We start from the raw sequence: 26,973 nt of genomic DNA, 5'->3' as shown, positions 1-26,973 counted from the left end.
ACTCATATCTCCAGGGCAGACCTCTCCTGCACCCCCCACCCCACTCATTTCTAACTCCCTACTCCGCGCCCCTCCCTGCTCATCCCGTGGGCTCTGCACGTTCCCACCGGTGCAGCCTGAGCGAGAGCTTCTTTCTCCCTGTCCTCGTAAATGGCACCACCGTCAACGGTTGGGCAATGCAGAACCCCAGAAGTCATTCCGACCTTCTCCCTCCTCCTTTCTGCCTTCTAGCAGTCTCGGAGCCCTGTGGCCCTGTCACCTAAACGTCACTTGAGCACTCGAGTCCTCTTTTCTCCGGGTCCATGCTCCCCCTGTAGCCCGAGCCACCGAGCCACCGTCAGCTCCTGCGGGTCGGGGCGGGGGGCGGCAGCTGCAGCCAGCGTGATCTTTCTAAAATGCAGATTGAGTCATGGTGCTCACCTGCTCAACACCACCAGGGCTCTCCTCTGGGCCAGCAAGGCCCCCTTCAGGGGCCCCTAATGCCTGTTGGGGGCTCTGGTGATAGTGACGCAGTCTTTTGGTCCATGGCCACCTCTGCCTCAGGAAGCCCTCCTTGGAGGTCTGGAACTGGTCAGGCCCATCAGCTGCGTGTGCCCCTGTGTGCTTGGACCTGTGAGCGGGCTTGCGATGGATGCTCAGCGCTTGTTTACCTGGCTAGACCCCGGCTGCCCCTGACTGCAGGGGCCACCCGATTTGCTCAAAGTTCAGGGGTTCAAAGTCAGGGGTATGGATTTGGGTGCCTCTGGAGGTGCAAGAATATGCATTGTGTCTCAGAGGGAAAATAATTAGGAATGTGGGTGGGGATGAGGGGTTAGGTCTGGGGCTGGGGTTATGTGTCGGCTGTGGGGAGGAGCTCTCAAAGCAGGACAAGAAGGTCCCTCCCCTAGGGCACAGATCTTAATGGTTTTGAAGGGATAAGGAGCTGCCACCCTGGGTCTGGTAAGAGGCCAAGGGCTGGGGCTGCCTGGCTCAAAGAGTGACTCTGCACCTGCCCAGGCCCTGCCCCTATGGCAAAGGAGGTCAGGACGCCCACGACGAGGAGGAGCTGTATTTCCACTGTGAGTTGTTGCCTGCCCCTGCTTAGCCCTCTTCCTTGCTGCCCTTCATGACCCCTCCCACCCCCAGCCACAGAACCCCTTCCTCCAGCCCCTGTCTGTTCTCCCTGCATTCCAGTCAAAGTCCCGACGCGCCGCACGTTCTTAGACCCCCAGAGCTGTGGGGACCCGCTGCAGGCTGTTCATCTGTTTGCTAAGGAGCTGGATGCAAAAACTGTCACACTGGAGAAAAGCCTTGGAGCAGGCAAGCTGGGCACCCAGGAAGCCTTGTCCGTCCCAAGAGCCCCCTCTCTTCCCTCATCCTCACCTCTGCCCTCCAGGCCCTCCCCCGTTTCTGGAAGCCCTGCCTTCACCCCAGTCCTGGCCTGCCCAGGAAGCCCCAGCTCCACACCAAACGGGACCTCCACCCACCGGGTTCCAGGGAAGGGGATGGCAGAGGAGTCTGTGATCCTGCCTTCCTACCCTCTCCCCGTCCCCATGGTCACCGAGGAGGCCTCCCCACCCTAGCCCTTTCCCCCCTGGCCTCCGCAGACTGCCACTGGCGGAAGTATAGTCCCAGGCCTTCATGGGGGGGTGCGGTGGGGAGGAGCATTCACAGACTTGGGGACCAGACACACCTGAGTTCTAGTCCTGGCTCTACCGCTGACCAGCTGTGTGCCTCTTCTGCTCTGAACTCGTTCCTTGTCTGTAAAATGGGCACGATAGCTCCTCATGCAGAGCGAGGTGGGGACTGCGAAGCCCACGTCACATCACTGGGTCTCAGCTTGCCATGATTCGAACTCGGGAGCCCTGAGCCCCAGGCCAGGAACAGCCTGTGATCCCCAGCTGCTTTCTCCGCTGCTCACTGGGCCTGGGTTGGCCAGGGGGTGGCCTCCAGGGGACTGAGGTGCTCTGTCCTCACAGGGCGGTTCGGGGAGCTGTCCTTCGGCCGCCTGCAGCTCCCTGGCCGCCAGGAGCTCCCCGTGGCCGTGCACACCCTCAGGGACGGCTGCTCTGACTCCCAGAGGCTCAGCTTCCTGGCTGAGGCCCTCACCCTGGGCCAGTTCGACCACAGCCATGTCGTGAGGCTGGAGGGTGTCGTCACCCGAGGTAGGGCCGTGTCCTCCGCAAGTATGGGTGGAAACAGGGTGGGAGGTGGGGTGCTCCTATGCCCCCAGGCCCTTCCTCCAGCCATGGGATGGGGAGCCCCTAAGCTGCCCAATATGGAGAGAAGGCCTCAGCTCTCTTTCACTGACTCAGGGAGACCCTTCCAACCTTGAATGACCTTTCTGACCTGTAGTGACCCTGTTGGGGGTGGACTGCTTGGACCTTGAGTGATCTTTCTTAGCAGATTTATTGCAGCTCCTAGACCTTGGCCTTTGTCCTCCTCCAGATGCCTCATCTTTTGTTCTTTGGCATAGAGGGTCCCGGGCAGGGGTGCGGCCCACCTGGGGAAACGTTTCTGGCTGTCTCAGCTCAGGCTGGGGCCCGGGTTGGGGGAGCATGTGTGTGAGCGGTGGGGGGTGGGGGGTGGGGCAGGCAGCTTAGTGTGTGTGTCCCCATCCCTGGCACAGGAAGCACCTTGATGATTGTCACTGAGTACATGAGCCATGGGGCCCTGGACGGCTTCCTGCGGGTGAGTGGCCTGGGTCCTTGGGGGTACCGCTGACCATGTTAGTCTTTGTCCCTCACTTTCTCTTTGGTGGGACTTGTACTTGGCATCGTTCCCTAAAAAGGGGCCCACTGGCCAGGCCCACCTGGTGGGTCACAGGGCAAACCCAGAGGGGGCCAGGTGACTTCGCTGGGGTCCCACAGCCCCAGAGAACTGCATGTTCCTCCCACAGAGGCATGAGGGCCAGCTGGCAGCCAGGCAGCTGTTGGGGCTGCTGCCCGGGCTGGCATCAGCCATGAAGTATCTCTCGGAAATGGGCTACGTCCACCGGGGCCTGGCGGCCCGCCGTGTGCTGCTCAGCAGTGGCCTTATCTGCAAGATCTCTGGCTTTGGGCGGGGCCCCCGGGACCGAGCAGAGGCTGTCTACACCACCATGGTGAGGGTTCCCTTCTCCCAGGCAAACCTGCCCATCAGACTGCACCAGGGTCCCCCTTACCCACTGCTGCCCTCTTCCCTGCCGTGGCAGGGCCACACTCCCTACAGCCCTGCCCCTCCCCCCACTTGGCCCCAAATGAATGCCAGTGTGGGCATCATTATGTGCCTTCCCCAGAGGTGCAGCTGGGAGGATGGCAGGTGGGGCTGGGTCTGGGGCTCCGTGGGGTGGGGAGCCCTGGGGGTCCTTGGGCCAGTCCCTTCCTGCCCCTGACCTGCTTGCCTGCCCGCAGAGTGGCCGGAGCCCAGCACTGTGGGCCGCCCCCGAGACGCTTCAGTTTGGACACTTCAGCTCTGCCAGTGATGTGTGGAGCTTTGGTGTCGTCATGTGGGAGGTGATGGCCTTTGGGGAGCGGCCCTACTGGGACATGTCTGGCCAAGACGTGAGTGATCTCAGGCCCCAACTCCCTGACCTCTGCCCATTGACCCTTGATCTCTCAGCCCTAGGCCCCTCTTCACTGCCTACTTGCTTCCGGTCCTGCCTGGTCACTGCCTGAGTCTTCCTTGGGATGGGATGTGTGCATGTGTTGGAGGGACTGAAAGCTTCCTGTCTGCCCCTCACCTCCATGGCCCAGGTGATCAAGGCAGTGGAGGATGGCTTCCGGCTGCCACCCCCCAGGAACTGCCCCTCCCCCCTACACTGTCTGATGCTAGACTGCTGGCAGAAGGACCCAAGTGAGCGGCCCAGGTTCTCCCAGATCCACAGCATCCTGAGCAAGATGGTGCAGGACCCGGAACCCCCAAAGTGTGCCACGACCGCCTCTCCCAGGTACAACTGATGCCATTTTGTGCCAGGGTCACTCCCACCTATCCCCAACCACCAGACACAGTTGACCTCTTGCCTCGCCGTGAGTGGGCTCCCCACGTGGCCCAAGTGTAACTGCCCCACCTGTCCCACCCCACCTGTCCACCGCACCTGTCCCACCCCACCTGTCTACCCCACCTGTCCCACCCCACCTGTCCACCTCACCTGTCCCACCCCACCTGTCTACCCCACCTGTCCCACCCCACCTGTCCAGGTAGGGCCGCTCACCCAGTTGCCTAGATAGATCTGATACTCTGCCTGCCTCAGACACATGGACATTGTCCTCCACCTTAGTCATTCTGCTTGTCCTGGGTTTTGCCTCACATGTCCCAGTACAATGACCACTGACTGGGTGAATACATGTGGAAATAGTTCGAACAGGTCTGTAGTAGCAATAGATAAAATAAGTGAAATGAGTATTTCTTGTCCCAAGTATAACATGGGTCACCTCCCAAACCGTCCTAGGTATATCCTACCCCCTAGATACTCCCAGTACCTTTAGCTGGCCCAAGTACAGCCCACTCTCTACCTACCTGCCCGGGTATCTCAAAACTCACACCTGCTCTGACAATGCCTCACACTCTGTGGAGCCGGGTCTGCCCTGGGGCTCGGTCGCCCTCCCCTTCTCCTGTCCTTTCTCGGCTGGCCTCTCCTCAGGAGAGTGACCAGGTCTGGGCACCAGAACCCTGCTGCCGACTGACCACAGCTCCTCTGCTCCCCAGGCCTCCCACCCCCCTGGCGGACCGTGCCTTCTCCACCTTTCCGTCCTTCGGCTCCGTGGGTGCATGGCTGGAGGCCCTGGACCTGGGCCGCTACAAGGACAGCTTCACCGCTGGTGGCTACGGGAGCCTGGAGGCCGTGGCTGTCATGGCCGCCCAGTGAGTCTGAGGAACCTGTCTGGGAGGGCCCGAGCCTGTCCTGATTCTGGGCCCTTCCCTGTCCCGACGGAGGGAGGGAGAGCAGAAGAGGGTTTGAGCCAGCTGGGTCTGACCGGCCCTTCTTTCAGGGACCTGGTGAGCCTGGGCATCTCGTCGGCGGAACATCGAGAGGCCCTCCTCAGTGGGATCAGCGCCCTGCGGGCACGCATGCTCCAGCTGCAAGGCCAGGGGGTGCAGGTGTGAGCCGCGCTGTCCTTCCAGGCCAGGACCCCAGCCCTCACAGGGACCCTGGCACGCCGCACCCCGGCGGGGTGGAAGTGAGCGCGCTCTCCCTGCACTCGGGCCCAGAGCTTGTTTGGGACCACAGGTCCCCTCATTTCACTGCCTACTCCTCCCATTTTCCCCAGTCTGAACACCTTGGCTGACTCAGTCCCCCTGGCCAGAGGGGAGAACCCCTGAGATAACAGCAGGAGGAAATGCAGGGTCCCAGAGACCACGGTGGGCAGGACGGAGAGGGAAGACCTAGCTTTAAATAGCCTTGTTCATGTTTTTCTGTCTTCCACACCCACTGGGGCCTGGGGCCTACCCCAGTGGGTGCCCCTATTTCTCATAGACTTATGGGCCAGTTGACAGCATGGGTCCATAATAAGCTCCCATGAGACCTGGCAGGGACCACCTCTGCCTGGCAGCCCATCCTGAGGGGCCTGGAGAGGCGAGGTCCTCGGCTCCCTGGGCATGGGCTCGGGCACACTCGTCCTGAGGCCCAGGCAGCGAAGGTGGTGCTGAGCTCCGGGGCTGGACCCCAAGGCCCCAGACTCAGGAGCTGATTTCTGCCTCCCCTGCCCTTGGGCTGAGAGTTCAGGGTGAGGGTGAGGGTCCTGGCTAGGCCATCAAGGTTCTGGTGCTCCCCTGAGGCCCAGTGAGGCCTCCCGTTTGCATTCCTTTTGTAAATTCACTGGCCGGGACATCTGAGAAGAGCATGAGGGGAGAGGTTTTCTCCCCGGAGGACCCATGAGCTTTGCTCTTCCACCCCAGGGGATGGTGAAGAGATCTTCAGAGGTGGACCTTCCCTCTCTGACAGGCTCTGAGCCACACTGTGCAGAGAGGAATGACAGAGGCTGGTGGAGGAGTCAGGGCCAGGGCTGGGGTTGGAACCCCTGCCCCCAACTCCCAGTCCAGGGCTGAGGTTGGCTCTGGAGAGAGAGTCCTTGGTCCTACCTTGTGATACCAACGCTTTTCCCCAAGGAAGCCTAGGGGTACTCTGAGGTGACCGCCTCTCGCAAGCGCTGTCTCCTGGGCACCCCTCAGCCTCCTGGGGAGCACCTTCTCCCTCTGGCTTCTGTGGGGCTCCGGCAGGAGTGGCCACACTGAGCTAACTCCAGAGTTCCTTATCCAGAAGAGCTTCCTAGAGGCGGTGGTGATCGCGAGGCCAGGGCTTTCAGAGGACAACAGGAAGGCAGCTGGATCTGGACAGGATTCCAGGGGCTGAGTTTGTCCAGGTCACCCCTGCCATATGCCTACTCTGGGCTTGGCTGTGTGCGGGTGGGTGGGACAGGTGGGAAGGAAGAGCCAAGGGGGAGGAGAAGGGGATGGATGAGACATGGAGCTGGCCCGTGGAGGGCTCAGCCCAGGTGGGGAGAGAAGCTCAGGCACTGAGAAGTACGACAGGGATGCCTTCCAAAAGTGCCCTGGGCCCCACGGGAGACCTCGGGGTCTGTGGGCCGCTGGGCCCGAGGGCAGATGGACAGTCTCGTGATTTGTGTATATGGAGGTGTGTCTGGAAAGGCTTCTCGGCTGAGAGGCTGATGCATACGTTCAACAAGGCTTTGAAGGTGGGGGTGGGGTGTCTGTCCTTGGGGTGGGTGCAGTTTTGCACAGGCCAAGATGGGAGGGCCTAGGACAAGAGGCATCCAAGCAGAGGGACTAGCATGAGAAGAAGCCGGGAGGCTGGAAGATGCAGCGCATTTTTGGGGAGCACCCACGGTGGGGGACAGTGCCTCACAGTGCCTTTGGCTCTTCTCTCCTTGGAGCCCCTCCCTCGGCTCCCCACCTCCTGGGCACCTGCCCCAGTCAGTGACTTTGAGGGTACTGGGGAAGCTTGAGATACTGCTTCCACCCTTGACAGGGCCGGGGGGTCCGTTCCCATGCCAGCTGCCCTCCAGGCTCGCCCCCTACCCCCACCCAAGCCCGGAAAGGACATGGCGTGAGGACCAGTGTCCCGTCTTGGGTGGAGGGAGCCTCATCCCCATCTCCAGCTACATCGGTCATGCTCTAAAGGCCCAAGCCCCCTCCCCGTCCCCCGGCTATTCTGCAGAGGGACCCCCCTGGCTGTGTTGGCAGGACTTCGGTGTCCAGGGTAGACCTCCCCTCCATGGAGGAGTGAGGTCCCATAATCCTGAGGGGTCCCAGACCTCTGCCCTGCACGGATGCGGGCTGATGGCTCTCTGGGAGCTCTCTACAGATCTATTTTTATATGGAACTTGTTCACTGGACAGAGGGAGGCGACCTGCAACCCTCCAGCTCCCCCATCTGAGCCCATCGAGGGAGGGAAGGGGCTGGTGGTGGGGGGTGGTTCCTTTGACTAATTCTGGACATGTTTTTATATTTCGTGGGTTCTATATGCAGGACAAAGTAATAAAAACTTGTCTGTGATATGGTACCTTTTTCAGTGACAATTGCTTACCCATTAAGATCTTATGTGGGAAGTTTCCACCGTCCCCCGCCCGCCGTGGGGTGTCTCCAGAGTGTGAGTCTGAGGTCTCTCTGTGTAGACATGAATTGAACAGCCCTTGCCATGAAAGATCTCCCAGTCTAGGGAGGGTGGCCCGGGAGCGGAGAGAAGGAGCTCACCTGGTCTCGGGAGTAGTAACCCAAGGGGGGCAATACTCGGGTGGTGGTGCCATTTTCTGAGATAGACAGCACACGGGGAGGGGAGCAGGTTGGGTAGGCATTGTGGGGAGGAAGGCGGGAAATGACACGCTTGGTTCTAGATGCGTTTGAGGTGTGCAGGTGGAGATGTCTGGGAGATGGGTGGGTGCTGGGCCTGGAACTTGGCACAGACGCTGGCTAGAGGTGGAGCTCTGAGGGCCGTGGCTCCTGGGGGTGGGGGTGCGGGTGGGGGGGTGAAGCCAAGTGAGAAGGAGGTCGCCCTGGGCTAGCCCCGGCAGGGGGGCACAGGGAGCCCTGAGGCAGTCTGCCACTGGGAGACAGCAGGTGAAGAGGAGCAGGAGACAGAGCCTGAGGGGAGCAATGGAGGGAAGCCAGGAAGCAGTCAGCCATGGAGGCGAAGGGGCAGTGAGTGGGGCTGTGAAATGCGGGGAAGCCGCGTGAGCAGAGGTGGTGGGGGCGGCTGTCAGGGGCTCTTACCCGCGCCGTGCTGTTCCCAGGGCTGCCTCACGGAACGGCAGGCCCGCAGCTTGCACCACCCAGCTCCGCTCAGCCCCACAGCCCCCGGGGCTAGAAGTCGGCGAGCAGGGTGTTGGCAGGGTCGGCTCTTCCCGAGGACTTAGGCCTCTCTGCTGGACTCTCAGACGGCCAGCTTCTCCCCGCGTCTTCACCCCGCCTTCCATGTCCACATTTCCCCTTTCAGAAGCACACCAGTCGAACCAGACTGGCCCACCCGAATGACCTCCCTGGAACTTGACGACCCCTGTAAAGACCCTGTCTCCGAATAGTCACTTTCTGAGGTACCGGGGTTAGGACTTCCACCCATGAATTTCGAGGGGACATAATTCAGCCCCTAACAGTGGCCTTAATCGTGGGGGGCAGAAGCCACGTGAGAGGATCGAGGAGTGGAGCGTGGGAATCTTTGGGGGCGAGCGGCAAAGGGAGGAAGGTGGGATAAGACAGTGATCAGGGCGGAGAGGGGGTGCGGGCTGAATGCTGGAGCATCGCCTGAGTGCTCACACGTGTGCACGCACATGCACACACACACACACACACACACACACACATGCACCACGTGAGCCCTTGCCCTTTCCGGCTTCCTAGTGCTTCCGCTCTCCCTGGCCCGGGCTGTTCGTGTTCACGCCTTGGAGAAGGTGTCGTATTTATTTGCTTAGGCCAGGGGGAGTGCATGGGGCTGGGGCTGGGGCTGGGGCGGAGGGGTGGCAGTAAAGAACACCCCTTTCCTCCGTTCCTGTGCTCGGAACCAGTTGAGCACCGTTCCCTGGGACAGACGGAGCCCAAGATACCGGCTCCTTGATAAGGCTGACTGGAGAATGCTGCTTACCATGTTTCTTCGAATCTAAGATGCTGTTGAGTGTGAGATGTACCACTAAGAAAACATCACAGCCAGTTCAGCTGTGTCATGCCATCTGGTTGGAAGATGCATCCGGATTTCAGAGACGTTAACATGGATAAAATGTACATCTCCGATAAATGAGTTGTGCTGTACTGGGACAAAGGGCCTTTCTCTGAATTAGACCCACCCAGTCCCAGGCTGAGCCAGGAAGCTGCAAGCCTCGTCTGCCCGGGCGGCTTTGCCGGACCCAGCGTCCTGCAGGGTGGGGAGCAGACCGGCTTGCACCCTGCTTGCGAGCGGGCGGACCTGCAGGAGGAGCCAGGTGGCGCCAACTCAAGCAGGTTGTTCTGTTCAGGAAGTCGCTTCTTCCCCAGGCGGCGCGGAGTGAGCAGGTGGGGCCGTCAGCAGTGTTGCTCTGTGGAGGTCTGCCTGAGTGGAGGCGTGGAACCGAGGAATGGGGGACCCCCACTGACACTTCACCCTGCCTGCACGCAGTAAGTGCTCACCAAATGTTAGGGTTAGCAAGGTGTAGCAAGGTGCACGGGCGGACGTACAGTATATGGTGGGGGATTGAAATGAACACCTCCGGGCAGCAGGGCTGCTGGCGTGGTGTGACCCGCTGTTTGGTCGTTCGGTGAACCCAGCTCCCACCCTGTAGCAGCCACTGGGAAGTGAAGAGCTCACAGCCTAATGGGGGAGTCAGTTAAGTAAAAAGCACGAAATGCACAGCCACAGGGATAAACCCTAGGTGTTGTGGAAGTGCTGGGGGAGATGCAGGAGGGCCCAGGGGGAAACCGTGGAGTGCCTTCACTGCCCTTACTAAGCATGAGTGCGTTCTGGGCTCAGCTCCTCCCTCGCATCGTCCCCTTCACACCGCTCAGGGCTCGAGCAGAACTCCTCACTGTATGGAGCCCTCTCTTTAAATCTCTTGGTGCCCTTCGCCATCTAGACTCAGGCTTCTGCCAGTATCTTGAAAGAACCCGGCTAGTCTCCTCAGGGTTCCTCCCTGATGCCTACCAGCATCTTGTGGGCAGATTATGGTTCTCTCAAGCCTCACTCCAGGCCGTATGTGTGGACTAAGACTGCTCGTGGAAGCTGAAGAGAAAAACTAGAAAACCAGAACGAAATGTTTCCCTGCTGCAAGCACCTTACACCCGCTCCCAGATAGGCTGCATCTTGCCCCTTCTCCCTTGCCCACTGCACTCATCCTCGACAGTCCGCTGGGGCGCGGTGAAGAGAGACACAGGACCTTCAGGTCCGATTTGAAGACGTGGAGCCTTGGAGAGTGTCCTCTGCCTCCACCCTGATGGCTCTTAGCACATTGTGGCACGCAGACCTGAAAGTTTGCAGATGGGGAGCTGGGCTCTTCCCAGTATCTCGGTGCCAAGGCTGTGTTCTGGCCTCCACCATCTGCATCATCTGAGGATCGGAAGATGCCAACTTCATAGACCCTAAGATCAACTAAGGGAAAGATGATGGCAGAGTGTAGAAGGCAAGTGCAGATTACAGCTTACAGCGGGGATGGGGGGTGGTGGGCACTGTTTAACCGGGGAGGTGATGCAGGCGGGGGAGGGGGGGTTGGGGTAATGCCTCATCCTGTGGCAGGGAGGAGGCAGGCACCTGAGCCAAAGCAAATTGGATTCCAGACTCCCATGGAGTGCAGAGCCCAATGTGGACCCCAGTTCTGACCACACTCTCTCCTAGCGTCTCCAACACCTGCCATTTCTGAAGCCTCAGGAATGATCTACTAGTAAAACCTTCAGCACATATGTGTCATGTTGTATTTTAGGTGTGGGTCAACAGCCGTCAATGTGTGAAATTAGAAAGGAAAACACTCCCCAGAGCTTGTGCACATGTGGGCGCGGAGACAGTTTTCCATCACACGCAAACTCATCAGTGGGAACGGGGATCGCAGTTCCTTTGAGCTACAAAGTGTCTGACGCCGTGAACGAGCGACACTTAGGTGAGGTCCTACCATTCACATCCCAAGAACTAGCTCTTCATACGAATAATTTAACCTAACTCTTCGTAAGGCCATACGTTTGGAATTCTTTCAACAGGAAGCCCCAAGTAGGGCTTCTGGAAAGATCAGGAAGCCTGCAGGGCCAAGAATGAACCTGGTGTTTATTGAAACTCTAGGACTCGGGCGCCTGGGTGGCTCAGTCGTTAAGCGTCTGCCTTCGGCTCAGGTCATGATCCCAGGGTCCTGGGATCGAGCACCACATCGGGCTCCCTGCTCCGCGGGAACCCTGCTTCTCCCTCTCCCATTCCCCCTGCATGTGTTCCTGCTCTCGCTATTTCTCTATCAAATAAAAAAAAAAAAGAAAAAAAGAAACTCTAGGACTCTTGGCGGCTGCCTCAGGCGCCCTGGTAAAGGGGAGGACTTGGGGCCCCATGCTCCCTCCAACCAGAGCAACTCTGCTTTTATTCCCTTCATCCACACAGCAGAGGGTACAAAGTAAACTGCATACTGGGGCGAGGCATGTAACAAAGGGAAGTGATCTAGCAGGGGTTGTTTTGAATGGGGAGAGGATTCTCTAAGGAAAGCTGCTCTCGGCTCCAGCTGGCTGTGTTATCAGATCTTATTTTTTGGAGGCTAGCATTTTTGTGAAATCTTGCAATTTTTAAATTGTAACTAATTCGAAAAAACAAAATCCAGTGAAAGTAAGCCTGTTTGGTTTGTGGGCTGGCAGTATGATTTAAATTTTCTTTGCAACATCCCAACCCTGTGATAGTTCAGACCATGCTTTAAATTCTGGGATGGGGAATTCATTACGCTCCAAGTCCGCCCCTTATATGGAATGAAAGACTGCTCTATCTTCATCACATGACTGGTACCTGTGCGGCTCCTGCTACGTATACACATTCCCTACAGCTGGGTCCATTTAGGCAGTGGTGCAAGTGGAACGAATTGGGTGAGGATGGCTCTGGGTCAAGCAGGTTGGGTCCTAAGTGTTTCCTTGAAGCCAGGCTCTTCTCGACACCGCACCAGATGATAAAGGAAAAGGTGTAAGCTTCAGGTTTGGTGACTGAATCACTGGAAATGAGTAACCTTTATTCCAAAGCTGTCCCTGACCACAGGATCCTTCCCCATCCATCACTGTCAGTGCCAGATGACCGGGCTAGATAATGACCCATTTTTATCTTCTGCCATTAGGTCCATGTGGATCATTTTCAGTGCAGAAAGAATTTTAGGCAGGCAGATCTGCCAGAGCCCTGGAACTCTGGGAAGCGAGAAGCATGAAAACTGCATTACCTGTGCCCCTGCTTTGTTCCCGGCCAACAAGCCTTGACTCTACGTGTAAACTATAGATAGCCTAGATTTTGTCCTCCCATGTTTCAATTTCTTGCTCATGAACAAAGGTGTTGGGGGAAACCTACTTGGGGTGGGTTTCCTATGGCCTGCGTGTTGGGGTGAGGGCCCCATCTTCAGATATCAGATTCTACCTACAGGAAGGTTTCCGGATCTTCTGAGGAAAGCAGCTGCTCAGAGCCCCCCACTGGGATAGCTTCAGCTCCCAGATGGCCTCTAGTCCAGGTAGCACAGCCTGGAGAGGACAGACAGGCTGAATATCGATTAAAAACAAACCAACCCACAATTTATTGAAAACGGGTACCTTTCAGTAGCCCTAATTACAACAGCTTAAAAGATGCCATTAATCAGGAACACAATATGCACAAAAGTCTCAGGAAAGGGAGAATAAAACAACTTGAAAGGAATACAGCTACAGGACTGGATTGCTAGGCGGGTCACAGAGCAAAGTGACACGGAATAGAGGAATAGAACACAGCCACACAGGAAGACAAAGTAAACTCCCAGTTCCCATGTTTTTGGACCACATCTCATGATTCGCTGGGGCAGAGGTACGGGCTGGGGCACAGGGACCGAGGTATGGACTCTGAGTAACTAGCCGATGCCCAGGGCACAGGCCAAACACGTGGAATGAGGCCACCAGGCAATTTACACCTGCCCCCCAATGAACCCCATGAGAGGAAGTGCTCTCTGCAAAGTCTGTGGACCTGGCAGGGACCACTGGACCACGGAAAGCTTAGAGATGATAGTTCCTCTGTAGCTGGTCACGTAAAACCCTAGACTAAGCTAAGCCCTAGAATGCTCTTATCCAAATTCCTACCAACTAGAGAGGTAGAGGTGCCAGACATGGAAGCTGCCTCCAAACCAGTTTTTGGTCTTCGGTAAAGGGATAAATATAAACCGTGGTTCCACAAGTCAGCTTGGAAAAAACTACTGGGCACAGTGGGTGTTAGATCCCCAAAGCCCCATTTAGTATCCACCACAGTGGAAAGTAGGGATGGGGGCCGCCAGGCTGAGATGGGCTCAGCTGTGGCCACTGCTGGGACACATCCCGTTCTGCTGTCCTGTCCCCATTTGTATGCTTCCTCCCAGCTCTCTGGACCCGTCCTCCCATGGCCCAGAGCTCTCACTTCTCTGAGCCTAAAACTCCCAGCCTCGAGTAATATGGAGCGGAAATGGCAGATGCAGAGGGTTCTCTGAGGAGGGGGAGCAGGCGGTCTTCCTGGGGACGTGAGGTCCTCCCACGCCACTGCCACTGGAGGAAGGGCAGGACGGAGAGGATGCCGGGTTACACGAGGCAGAAGGCGGCAGCTCTGAGAGCAGGGAGGAGAATTCTGCCGGGAGAATGACAGGAAATTTCGGCTGCACGGATGCAGCAGGCATTGGGGTTGGGAGGCGTGAACAGCAAAGCTTTATCTAACGGACAGGGGAGCAGCGTGTCTCCCCGCTTCCCAAATTCTCCCAGAGGAACACCACTCCCTGCCCTGGACCTTCACGCGCAAATGAACAGCCGGAAGGGAAGAGGTCTCCTCAGGGTCCCGGAAGTGCCCGTTGAAGTTCCATCGAGTCAGGTTTGGCTTCTCGGCGCGGCAGCCTCATTTGTGAGTCCGTATGCTGCTGCAGATCTGGGCGAGGCGGCTCTACAAAGGGAAGAGGCGGGTCACCGAGCAAAGACAGCACTGGCCATGCCTGCCTGGGAGCCACTTAGAGTGTCCTCAGGTGACACTGGATTTGGGGTCGGCAAGTCTGAGTGAGCTCAGCCCTCCGTTCTCTATCTGTACCCCAAGCGAATGAAGTGTCCCGAATGTCCACTTCTCGTCTGAACAAAGGGTAAAACAAGGCCTCAGATGAGCCGGTAGCGCAGCGGTGCAGCTAAGAGGATGAATGTCACTGGATCTGGGCGGCTGGCACCAGGCCGGCTTTCCTGATGTACCCCTCCCAGACCCCGCAGAGGGGGGTGCCGGGGACAGCCATGTTTGCACAGAGGGCTCCCATCCCCCAGCCAGGACGGCGCTGACTGGACCACGGGGGCCCATCTGACCAAAGCTGAGCCAATTCAGTCTCCATCCTGAGGATTTGAGGGGAGCCAAGGAGCTGGACAGTCAGTGCTGGGCATTAGAGCAGCGACGTCAGGGCTGGGAGTGTGGCTGCCAGAAGCCAGGTGCAAGCCAGTACTGAAGGAGAAGGCGCAGGGGCGTGGAGGGGGCTCTGTCCAGAGGGAGGGATGACGGAGTGTCAGAGAAGTGCATGCGCGGGCCTCAGGGACAGACGCTACGGGAGCCGGAAACCAGAATGCAGCTCCGTAAACGCCTGTCGCGGGAGGTCCCACGGCTCCAGGGGCCTGGCTGTTCAGCGCTTTCTTTGATTCTGCGGGACTCCTCGGAATGAGCCCCTCCCTGCAGGAAGCCTCCCTCCCTGGCCGTCGGTCACGCCTTTGCATACTGGCGCCAACTGCCCGAACGAGGCAGAATTTTGATTCTGCTGTGGAACTTTCGTGGCAGGCACCCCGGGAGAGACTGAAAGGCAACATCAGTCCAGGGACAGAAGTGCTGCTAAAATCCCTTGGGGGGAGACGACAGCACAATGCTAAGTATGAAGCCCAGGCCCAAAAGACAATCCTAAGTACAGCAAGCTGTTGGAGGCATCCCATTGTGCGGAGGGTTACAAGACTCACGGAGAGTTTCCTGATGTTTCCCAAGGCCTCTGGGTCCAGCTGTGCGATGTCCATCCTCTGCAAGTCACTAGCCAGTAATCGCATGCTCTGTGTGGAGAGCAGAGTGGGTTCAGTTGCCATGTCCCTTGAGGCAGGACCCTGCACCCAGTGCCCCAGTGTGCCCCAGGGGTCCCCTTGATATCCTGCACTTTTGGGCAGGGGGAGCGGGGAGTGGCGAGGCAGTTAGGAGATGATGACATCAGTGTTCTCCCTGGCTCAAGGCTGGCCCACCCAGGGACTAAGGGCACGGACATTAGCTTAGACACGCCCTGCAGACATAGCTGAGGTGCACCTTCCTTCCCAGCTCTCTGGACCCGTCCGCAACTGGTTCTAGCCAGCTCAGGGCAACTGGGCTCAGCCCACATTAGAACCGCTCCAAGTTACCCAGAGCGGGAGACACAGCTCACGTGCCCCTTCCTAGAGCATACACCCTGACACTGCCTTCCTCTGCACTCCCTCTAGTAGCTCCCTTACTGCACGTGTCCCATGACCCTAGACTTGACTGTGAACCTATCTCGACTACTGAACGGCTTCCCAAGAGCAGGAATCATGTCTACACCTGGGGCCTGCCGTAAGGCAGGTGGCCAAATGTTAGCTGATGAACAAACAGAACACGGAGCCGGGCAAGGATCCCAGCCTGGGCCTCCAGCTGGGGTGAGAAAACTGGTTCGGAGTCCTGCAGAAATGTGCACATCAGGATCCACGTGACCCAAAGGACTGTGGGGGTGAGGAGTGGGTGATGGGCCAAGGAAAGAAATGCCCAGGGAGCCGCGCATGGCGGGCTGGCCTCCCTGTGAGACGCTCACCTCTCCACCGCCCACTGGCACCGTGAGGAAAATCTCTCTGCTGTCGGCAAGAGGGCTGCCATTCACGGAGATGTTGTAGATCCGCTCTCTGGCTGCTGGAGTACGCAGGCCCGGGGTCTTGAAGACCCTGCGAAGTGGGAAGATCTCTGTCAAGATGGCTTGGCAGAGTGAGTGACACAAGGCGCCATGAGCTCTTCCAACCCCCATCTGGCCTCAAGCTGTAGTTTTCAAATCCTGCATTTCTAAGAAGGCGAGTTCTAAATTTAGGGCAAAAAGTCTTTTTAAACGGTAATGACTACACACAGCTGGAGAAGGGAGCGTGTAATGATCAAACACGCATCTAGCCAGTCAGTTCTTATCCATGGAAATCTTAGGTCCCAAGCTCTGCGTGGACACCAGTCACCCATCCATCCACAGAGCCAGAAATAAACTATGGTTAATGCACTTCCAAGAGTGGCTAAGTGCTTCCAGCAAGAGGAATTTTCCAGGGTCAAAAAGGGAGGATTCAGAGATTACATCATTACATTAATTCCCAAATAAACTTTCGCAAGACAGTTAAAATCCTGCTACCTGTTTTTCTCTAAATGTCCTTTGCTTTATGCACATGTGAAAAAACAGTTCAAGAGTGGGAATTAAAAGAACTCTTCCTCCCTCTCCTCACCCCAGAGATCCCGACTTTCAATTCCTTATGCCTTCCAGAAACATTCTCTGTATCTAGACACAAATGGGATCATTTAGGACACACTGTCGTGCTGCATGCTTGGAGACGCCCGTGGTCACGATGCTGCTCCATCAGCACATACAGAACTGCTTCTTTATGGCCCCAGAGCATTTCCTATCCAGCTGACCAGCCTGGTGGAAGACATTAGCTTCCAGCCTGGGTCACATTAGTCTCCCTGGTGTGACGTGGTGCCCGTTCTCACTCTTACCAAGGGTATAGGAGAGTGCCTACCCATTTTGAAAAAATATTTTTGTTGGTCAGAAACAGAAAAGGCAGAACGAGAGTCACTAGAGGCCTCCTAGTCCTCAGAGGCAGAATGTTCTCCTCTCATCAAATAAAGACTCATTTTGTCACTGAAAACAGGTAAACCTGCACTCAGGGGAGAGGCAGACACTCGGAAGCCCAGACAGCTACCCTCTTCCAAGAGGGCTTGCCTGGCCAAGAAGTTGAGTGTTTTCCCACACTCCTTTCTTATGGACTGAGGTGAACTGCTGGGCTCCCACCCAGATGCAGGCGCTGCCCCCATTACTCACCTCGAGTCAAACCTGGGGGTCAGGCCTGGAGTTGGTTTCACCATAGACAACTCCAGCCGGCCCACAGCTGGGGTGACAGTGTTATAATGGCTTGACCTGCAGGTGAGAAGAGGCCATTAGGTGCACAGATCCCACCTGGAGGGCACTGACCATGTGGCTACGTCCCGAGCACCTCATGTACACTAACTCATGCAGGCCTCCCAACAACCCCGGACACATGGCTGTGATCCTCATTTACAGCCACAGAAAATCGAGCATACCGAGTCAAACAACTTGGCCAGGATCACACAGCCCATGAGGGTGGGGCCAGAACTCTGAAGCTGGGCAGTCAGCCTCCAGTGTCCGGCCTCTCAGGCAGGCTAACGGAACAGGAGGAAGGAGACAGCCTCTCGACACCCTGCAGGCCCCTCAGCCAGAGTTCTGTCCTCCTGCGAGGCACCCACCACCACTCAGGGAGAGTCTCTCCTTCAAAGACACACATCCCAGCCACTACATTCTAACCTTCTTGAGATGTGGCCCCCGGGCCCCATCCCAAATAGTTTAGCAGGGCCCAGCATAATTAGTTCAAGTCGATGGTGATTCTTTACTGACTAGGACCAGGAGGAACACTTCAAGAAACAACTATAATAGATAGGTGAAAGCCACTTTGTGACTGGCCACAGGGGAGCTCTGCCCGTGGGCTGTCAGGCAAATGAACAAAATTTGCAGCACTTATGATAGGTTTCTGGTCCTCTCTCCCTGGTGGCATTAGAACAAACAAAAAAAAGTGGGGGAGGATAGAGGACGTGGGCAGAACTGGAGAACGTGTTGCATCAGATCATTTCTAGAGGCCCCTCCAGCTTGGAGACTCAAGTTCTACTCGAGCGCAAGCCACAAGAGCCCTTTCACCCCCGCCTCTGCCATGAGGAATGGGGCTCTCCAAGAACACCAAAACACACATGGACGTTCGGAAAACCCGTCACCTTTTGCTTTTGCCTTTTCCTTGTATGGACTGGGTTCTCTTCTTGGATGGAGGACACCTTTTGACCTGGATTCACAATCAAATGACACTATGGTTATAAAAAGCCCCAAAAAGGGGAAAGTGAGGGAGGGTAAAGGGTAAGAAAAGGAAGGGAGGGGGACCCACTCCGGAAATAGGGGTTGATGAATATGAGCTCTATCTCCCAGAAGTAAGTGGCTTAAGTAATATGGAATGTGACCGATCAATTAAGGACTTCCACCGCCTGGGTCTTCAAAGTAGAGGGTTTTGGCCAAGATTAAAGGTAAATCTCTTTTAGAGGGGCGCCTGGGTGGCTCAGTCAGTAAATGTCTGCCTTCGGCTCAGGTCATGATCCCAGGGTCCTGGGATTGAGCCCCACATCGGGCTCCCTGCTCGGCGGGAAGCCTGCTTCTCCCTCTCCCACTCCCCCTGCTTGTGTTCCCTCTCTCGCTGTCTCTCTCTCTGTCAGATGAATAAATAAATAAAATCTTTAAGGGAAAATAAAAAGGTAAATCTCTTTTAAACTGACTGCAGCCTGGCCGGGACCCCCCATTGCTCCCCCATGAAATGCTGCTGTGAAGGTCACTCGGGCCATCCCGGGGTGCCCAATCTTCCCTGCTGCTCTGACTGGCCCTGCACAGGCTGGCATGAGCTCCTCTTCCTAGCTTCCCTCCGGGTGCCTGTCCTCAGCCTCCCCCTCCACGCCCTCCCTGCACAACCTCATTGATGCCCACACTGGGAGTCAGTGTGCCTCTCTATCTCCTACTCCTTCCTGAGCTCCAGGCTGAAATTTCAGAAAAGGATGGATCCCTCGACGTGTCAAGTAACTGGCACCCTGGCTGCTCGCCTTCACCTGAACCCAGCACCGCTCTTCCCCCTGTGGGCCGCCTTCCACAGATGAGGGGAGTCTAAGCTAGAGACGGATCAGTCATCCCTGCTTCCTCACTTCCTCCACTGGTCCTGCCCACATTTGTCAAAACCATCCCTTCTCTGTGTATAGGATCAGGGCCTCAGTTTAAGAATTGCAGCAGCCTCCCAACTGGTTTCCTTGTCTCTGGTTTTTCCCCTCTCCCATTTGTCACTCACCGTGACCGACCTGATGAAATGGAAACTTCTGAGCTTGGCACACAAGGCCATTCATCGTCGGGCCTTCCTGTACGCAGATCACCCACAGCTTACAGCCCTGTCATCCCCAACGGCTTCCTGTTCCTTAAATGGAACTTGAAGGAACTTTCCTATCTCCTCCTGGGCTTCCCTTCCCTTTCTTCTCCAGCTAGTGAAATCTCCCTCACTTTTAAAGGCCTGGGTGTACCCTAAGCGGGGAGGTAAGATTTGATAGCTTCCTCTTCTGCCTTCTATGTGCTTTATACACACTTCTCTGATCGCTTTTGTTATGAGCCATTTAAATGGGTTCTTCTCTACTAAACAGTGAACTCGGGCGGGTGGGGTTGGGCAAGAGGAGGTCAGGTATTTTTGTTTCCTTGTCTCCTGTCAGCTCCTAACCCCAAACCCAAGTGCCTACTTACTCTTGCAGTTTGAAGATTCTTGTTCTTATTTTCTTCTTCTTCTTCTTCTACTATCATTTCATCCACTTTCATTATCTTTCGTGCTATAAGAAACAGTTTTAACAAAGTGACCTTTCTCATAAGAATAAACTTTCATGCATTCACGTTTCTTAGAGGAAATAAAACATATGCAATCTTAGGCTGTAATCAAGAAATAGACTTTGAATATAAACAAGATGACTTTTTTTTTTTAAAAGAGGGTGTAGACAGAGAAAACTAACCAGACTGGTTAATGAAGCCCATGTGATGCCCAGCATTCAGGTGAGAGCGCAGACGCTGGACTCTGCTAGACTTGAGCCTGAGGCCCAGTCCTAGCATTGCCCAGGTCATGGGGCTTTCCTTGTGCTGCTTCAGTTTCCTCATCTATAAAAGGGGGTAGTCACTTCATAGGGGTATTATGAGACCTGGGATGTGCTCCACAAGAACAGGGTCTTTGTTACTCTTGTTCCTATTTCCCCAAACCCTAGAATTGTGCCTGTGAGTGTTTAAGTGTCTGTGGAATGAATGAACATAAAGCCCTTTGGACGGTACTGGACACATATCATAAAAAGTATTATTTATTACAGGGGTGCCTGGGTGGCTCAGTCGTTAAGCGTCTGCCTTTGGCTCAGGTCATGATCCCAGGGTCCTGGGGTCGAGTCCCACATCGGGCTCCCTGCTCAGCAGGAAGCCTGCTTCTCCCTCTCCCACTCCCCTCGCTTGTGTTCCCTCTCTGACAAATAAATAAAATCTTTTTTTAAAAAAAAGTATTTATTACAATAAAATATTATTTACATAGATTAGAAAAAAACTTTCTACGCCCGCCGCAGCTGTTTAGTGCTGAAAGTTAGTGTCTCACTGCTAAACCTGTACAACCACGAGCCAGACAATCTTGAGCAGGGAGTCCACAGAGAAAATTCAGGCATCTGATCATGGGGCGGGTGGGGGGTGTGGGATCAGACGAGACAAATTTTTAGCTTTTTACTTCCTGACACATTAAATAATATATTTATCTTTTTTTCCCCCTTTTTCTTTTTGGAAGTAGCTTATAATGTAATCAAAGCCCAATGGTCAAGAGGGCACAAAAACAATTTTTACTGTTGGCTGACTTGGGTCCTGGTGTGTCTGTTCCCAGGGGTGAAATCAGAAGACCCCCACCCCCAGCGCTTGAGCAAAACTTGTGGAATCCAGAAGAGAAACCGGTATTACCTAAATGTGGAGATAAGCCGAAGTGAACTAAAAGACTGTAACTAGGAGGAGCTCCAGGAACACCTGAGTCCAATCATGTTATTGCCTCACTGAGGCGGCACTGGGACATGACACTAGCAAAGTGAAACCCTCACGCTCTCCTCAGGCTACAAGGCCATTCGGATGGGAAGCAAGATGGAATAAGAACTGGACAGCGCTTTTGGCCCGACCCAGTGGACAAAGTGCCCTGGTTTGACCAGGGCAGCCCCAAAATCCAGGCCCTGGGTCAGGCCTGTCCTTGTAAGATGTGGACGCACTGAGCTATGAAAGCTTAATGACAGTAACATATAGTCTGTAAGAGCGCATCCTGTCCTGGTTCCACGCTCACCAATTACAACCGGGCTTCCCTAACACGTTCCCTCTAGGACAGCATTTCTCAGAGTGTGGGGCATGTGGGAGATGATTTTCCGCAGCAGGGCACTGAATCCAGGAACGTGGGGTGGCGCCCGGAGGATACTGGCCCGTTCACAATTCTCTCTCAACCCTTCTGATCACACGGGAGTGCCTCGGTGGGCCTTACCACCATGTTGTGGAACGCCTCTCAGGCCTGCCAACCTCTTTAACTGGAGCAGCCGATGGCAGTCATGGTTCCCACACAGCTTTCCCTCTCCTTCCACTCTCACTCTTGCTCCCACATCGGCCGGGAGCTTGCGCACTATTAGTCCTACATACAATTAACTCAATGTGGTGGGCCAAAATCACATTCTCGGATTTGCAAGACCGAGGACCAGGCATTAGAGGGAAGAGGCCCCACCACTGAGGCCTCTGAGCAGCCAGCCAACCACCTGGCCGCCACTCTCCCAGTTCAACAAGGGGTTCTGAAAAGTACTCACTTTTGGCAGATTTCAAGGGTGTCTGAATAGCTTCTGCTGTTAGTCTGTTTATTTCTGTGATATCCAGGTCAGCCTATGACAAACACAGTCAGAAAACACCAGGCATATTCCATCAAATATGGAGAATATTTTAAGACTCAAAACAATTAATTTTAAAAACACATTATTTATTACATGCAAAAGACTGTTACGTATTAGTTATAACATGATATAGTGAACTCCTATAAATGCATCTTACAACCCAAGAGCTAAAACATTGCTGATTACTTGCTTCTAGCTCTGTATTCTTCCCTGTTCTATTTCCTTGTCTTCATCCAGAGGTGACCACTATCATTCCATTTGCTTAAAAGAAAGTGTGTGTGTGTTTTGTTGTTGTTGTTGTTGTTGTTTTTAACAAACGTGTACGTGCTTAAATAATATTTTATTTGGTTTCGCTTCTGACCACTATTTGTTGTTGTAGTTCATTTGTTTTCAATGCCATGTAGCGTCCCACTGTGTGACTCTATCACAATGAATTTCTCCAATCTCCTGTCAATAGTCTTTTGCTACTCCAAACATCTTTTACATGTGTCTGATGCACGTGTCCAAGCTCTCTCTTGGCTGTATACTCTGGGATGGAGCACTGGAGGGTTGTTCCACCTATTATGCCAAATCATTTTCCAAAGTGGTTGCACTTGATTATGTCCCACTGGCAAACAATACAAGTTGCTAATGACTCACATTCTCTACAATGGGTGCTATACTAGACTTTTTTTCTCTCTCTCTTTTTTAAAGTCTAGAGAGTCAATAAGGTTTTCTGTTGCACCCACGGGCCCTTCAAAAAGGCTTCTAGTCGCAGCCATTCGAATTAAATGTGTTCCCAGTGGTGACTACCTATGTGAATAAGAATAGCCACGAGCAGGCATGATTCTATGCCTTTCCTTGCAGGGTACATGTAAATATCAGAAGACTTGTTATAGACTAGGGATGACAGGTTTCATCTCCAGACTGGTAGGGACTCCATGGAGTGCTCAGAGGAGCATTCTAAGGCTGTCCAATCTTAGCAAGAAACAGAGCTGTACGAGATTAGCGAGGTCTGAAATGGCTGATGGAACAGACAGTGGCCAACTACGTGCCATCTCTAGAAACAACTGGCATGTTATGAAGGTATCGGTGGTGGCAGGCCACTGATCACCTTCGTGCAGAAGAGTTAACAGGCCTAAGATGGATATCCATAGAACGGCCTGTTTGCACGGACGGGCTGGTGGCTTGCATGAGAACTTGGATTTTAGGGTTCCCACCATTCCCTGGTTAGAATGGCTCTCTGGGCCTAAGCTTTGTACAAACAATATGGCTTCTGCTGCATACCTGCTTTCCTCCTGGAAGTCTGGAATTTTGGTACATGCTAGGCAGAAGATGCCTATGTGATCAGCCCCCAATAAAAATCCTGGGCATTGAGTCTCTAATAAGCTTTCCTGATAGACAACATTTCACATGTGTTGAAGTAAGGTGTCCCATGTGACTCCACTGGGAGAGGACTCTTGGGAGCTTGCGCCTGGTTTCCTCTGAACCCAGGTGCCCAGGCACCTTTTCCCTTTGTTGATTTTGTTTTGTATCCTTTCACTGTAATAAATCATAGCCATGAGTATGACTATATGCTGAGCCCTGTTGAGTCTTCCTGGAAGTGGTCTTGGGAGACCGCCACATACCTAATCTTTATGAACTTTTGTGCCAAAGTATCAATCCTTTCCTGAGTTCTAAATCATATCAGCTAAGGCTACAATTCTCTCAGCTTGGTGTGATGACACTGGCTATTTCATATTACATTAGAAGCTCTCTGATTTGTAGTTCTATATGTCTGATTAATTAAAAAGAGGGTGATGCATTAGCTAATGAGTATAATTCACCTCAGAGGTAAGTCTTTTGAAACATTAGATCTGGGTGTGTGGAGGCAGGAACGTATTACAAAGAAAGAGAAAGCCAGAACTAAGAATGTTTTATTAGCTCTTGATTTTATTTTTCAGTGATCCCCACTCCTCTCCTACATTATTCACCCCCAAATTCTCTTTTTCTTGATTGAACAACTGGCTCTGAAACACCTTTAACTTCTGAGGCCAGTGGAGATCTGCTCTTCCATGCTACTATGAATCCTTGGTAGTCAGGTCCCTTCAAACCCTGAGATTCCAAGAGATTCTAATAATGCATAGAAGGATGGAGATTTTTGGGGTCTCTGACACCTAGCAGGCCAGGCCATTAGGTAATGACCCAGGGGCTTAGAGGGACTTGGGCTTGAGGCTTCTGCTTTGCCTGAGAGGTCAGGGCAGAGAGCTACAAGGAACCTGCCAATAACAGAACTGCCTCCCTCTGTAGAACTTGACAGTATTTGGGCTTCACGGACTCAGCATTTGACAACCATAGATTTTCAGTTGACACAAATAGGATATGTCCCCTGCGAAACCGCTTCCATAGTAAGCACCCTCTGGTTGGGTTCTGTGACAGGATTAAACTTAAAAACTAACCATAGTTCCAAATTAGGACAGATCACTTACTGTTGCTGCCTCTTCCAGCGCCTGTTTGTTTCCTCCAAGAGCTTTAAAAAGAACATTTTATTTAGTTACTCTCAGATCTTAATGATGAACGATCTTCCCTGATATAACCCGTTATCTGTCTAGAACTGGACCAGATTAAGCCCTGGCTTCAACATTCAAGGACCTTTACAACCTCGTTTAATTTTTCTCCACGTCTGGCTGGCCGCCTTATCACATATTCTAGGTCCCACCACACCCAAGTCCTTATTTCCCAAATGTGCCGCCATCCCTCATGACTCCGTGCCTTGGCACTTATTATTTCCTCTACCGGAAATGCTCCTCTGCACCCGACAAATTTCTAATTCATCTTTCAAAACTCCGTTCAAATCCAAAAGTCTTTATTTTTCTATCACAACAGATTGCAGCGAAGTGCTGAGCTAGTTGCTCACTCTCATCATACCCAACAACTACTCAGAGCTGTCTAAGTGTCTACCCTGCCTTGAACTGAATTCCTTGAAGACCGTTTCGGGCAAAAATATGGCATGGGGTAGGTATGTAGCCAATGTGTGTTGAATGAAGAGGTCTGTGCAAGTTGTAGATGTAGAATAAAGTTCGGTTAAGCCTCCTTCAGAAACTCTCATAGTGGCCTGTAGAACTGTTAAGAATTCACACTTTGAACCAGAATGCCTGGTTTAAATACACTCTGCTACTAACTAGCTTATGAGACCTTGAGCAAAGTAACCAGCCTCTCTGTGCCTTAATTTTGTCATCTACAAAAGAGGAACACTATTAACAATGAGTACCTTTGTTATGAACATACAATTAGTTAACATATGCAATACACTCAGTAGAATCCCTGTTTGGCACAGGAAGCACTATATAAATGTACCTACTGACCACTACTCTTTCCTTTTTCTGGTACTTACAATTTTGACTATATAATCACGTGTGCACTTTTAAAAGGATCCTCTTCTACTAACTCGTAAGCTCCTGAGGGTAGGCAACATCAGTGTTATTTCCCAAAGCATTTTCAGCCCCTAGCATTGTGACTGAGACATGCTCAATGAATATTTGTAGAAACATGCAAATAAAAGGGCAAGTCAAAGAATCATTAAATATCTATTTGAATAGAACGCGCATTTCTATTCAGGAAGGAGCCTATGTAACGTGTAACAAGGCAAATAGACAAAGTAAGGGTAACCCAGCAGAAATGAAAGCCTCTTGCACGTCCTTGGACATTTAACAAGGGAGTGGAGAACAGGCTGCAATTTTTCTCTGTCCAGAAAGAATCAAGTACTTGCACTTCACAATTTGATTTGCTCATTTTTTTTTTTTTATTTGACAGAGAGAGACACAGCGAGAGAGGGAACACAAGCAGGGGGAGTGGGAGAGGGAGAAGCAGGCCCCCCGCGGAGCAGGGAGCCCGATGTGGGACTGGATCCCAGGACTCTGGGATCATGACCTGAGCTGAAGGCAGACGCTTAACGACTGAGCCACCCAGGCGCCCTGATTTGCTCATTTTTTAAGTTGACAGTTTCCATAAGATGCAGAAAGCACTGCTTGGGGGTTATCCTCCCATCTGAGCTCTGGTAGCAAACCAAGCTATTCATTTATTTGTTTTTAAATGATTGGATAAAAATATTTAAAAAAGAGAGAGTGTTTTGTGACACATGAAATTCACACAAAATTCACTTTTCAGTGTGTCCATAAATACATTTTACTGGGACACATACCTGCTCATTCATTACAGCTCTGCTGGACATATAACAGCTTGAGTTGAGTAGCTGCAATAGAGAACCGTCTAGCCCAGAAAGCCCAAAGTATTTACTATCTGCTCCTTTACAGAACACGTTCGCCTACCTGTAGGGGTATATGACGTTAAGAACTATGCAGAAAGGTAAAGCAAGGAAGTGAGATCAGGAGCGGGGGAAGCGGTAAGGCTGCAATTTCCTAAAGTGATCCTGAAGACCTCACTCAGGTGACCACAGAGGCGCCCCGGGCCGAGACCTGGGGAAACGGGAGCAGCTCTTACCAAAGTAGTCGAGCCAGTTCATCTCGCGCAGCGCCTTGGGGAGCCGCAAGATCTCGATGTTGTACAGATTATCCATCTCCTTGAGGAGGTTCTGCCTGTCCGACTGAATTTGCTTGGATCGTATTTGCACTGCGAGAGGGCCAAGCCGACAGAACACGGGTCACCGGCGGGTGAACCGGGCCTGGAACCCGTGCTGCCCGCATCCCAACCCGCCGGCACCCCGCGATCGCCCCGGGCTCCGCCCCCTACCTTCACGGTCGAAGTCCCGAAGAAAGGAAGCCAGCTTCCGGCTCCGAACCGAGTTGGTCTTGGCCACCCGACTGCCGCCCTTCCTAGCCGGAGCCATGGCGCTTGGGTGGAGGCTGAGGGGAGCGGGGGATGCAGCCACTGGGGGGTCAGCGGCCGAGGTCGGGGAGGGAGAGTAAGGGGGCGGCGGGGGAGCGGGAGAGGGCGGACGGGCGCCCCACGGGGCTAATGAGGGGGGCCTGCCCTTGGAGACCCGAGCATAAAGGAGTCGCAAGGCACGTACCTGCGCGTCACGAAACGGGTTGAGAAAATCCTCGCCGCTCCAGCTGAGGGGAGGGAGCAGCTCCGTGCCTAACCGGACGTGCGACGGCCGCCACCAAATTCAAACTGCCACAGGCTGACGAATGAGAAGTCGCCGTCTTAGGAGGGCCCCA

At 53.9% G+C, this 26,973-nt stretch overlaps 2 protein-coding genes across 2 annotated transcripts in view; one reads left to right on the top strand and one right to left on the bottom strand.

Annotated features, from left to right (window-relative positions):
- Positions 1-7,467, top strand: part of EPHA10 (EPH receptor A10) — a 40,113-nt gene extending 32,646 nt beyond the window's left edge. Inside the window, exons 9-17 of the mRNA XM_081818119.1 lie at positions 997-1,058; positions 1,174-1,299; positions 1,959-2,144; positions 2,609-2,670; positions 2,879-3,082; positions 3,372-3,521; positions 3,714-3,907; positions 4,666-4,821; positions 4,950-7,467. Of these exons, the coding sequence (XP_081674245.1) occupies positions 997-1,058; positions 1,174-1,299; positions 1,959-2,144; positions 2,609-2,670; positions 2,879-3,082; positions 3,372-3,521; positions 3,714-3,907; positions 4,666-4,821; positions 4,950-5,064 (1,255 nt within the window). The 3' untranslated portion in view covers positions 5,065-7,467. The remainder of the gene's footprint in view (positions 1-996; positions 1,059-1,173; positions 1,300-1,958; positions 2,145-2,608; positions 2,671-2,878; positions 3,083-3,371; positions 3,522-3,713; positions 3,908-4,665; positions 4,822-4,949) is intronic.
- Positions 7,468-12,641: 5,174 nt separating this feature from the next.
- CDCA8 (cell division cycle associated 8) lies at positions 12,642-26,949 on the bottom strand. The gene is made up of 11 exons (XM_006746092.3): positions 26,823-26,949; positions 26,543-26,655; positions 26,294-26,422; positions 24,283-24,323; positions 21,755-21,827; positions 19,656-19,738; positions 18,113-18,177; positions 17,151-17,246; positions 15,897-16,023; positions 15,052-15,138; positions 12,642-14,017 (listed from the first exon to the last, which is right to left on the bottom strand). The coding sequence occupies exons 2-11, from the start codon at positions 26,637-26,639 to the stop codon at positions 13,973-13,975; spliced, it is 843 nt and encodes a 280-aa protein (XP_006746155.1). The 5' UTR covers positions 26,640-26,655; positions 26,823-26,949; the 3' UTR covers positions 12,642-13,972.
- Between the last annotated feature and the right edge of the window lie 24 nt (positions 26,950-26,973).

This window comes from Leptonychotes weddellii, chromosome 4 (genome assembly GCF_054177405.1).
Source record: "Leptonychotes weddellii isolate Sample4059 chromosome 4, ASM5417740v2, whole genome shotgun sequence".
NCBI lineage: Eukaryota > Metazoa > Chordata > Mammalia > Carnivora > Phocidae > Leptonychotes > Leptonychotes weddellii.
The sequence above is the reverse complement of the archived record's forward strand: the minus strand, read 5'-3'. Positions and strand labels throughout refer to the sequence as shown.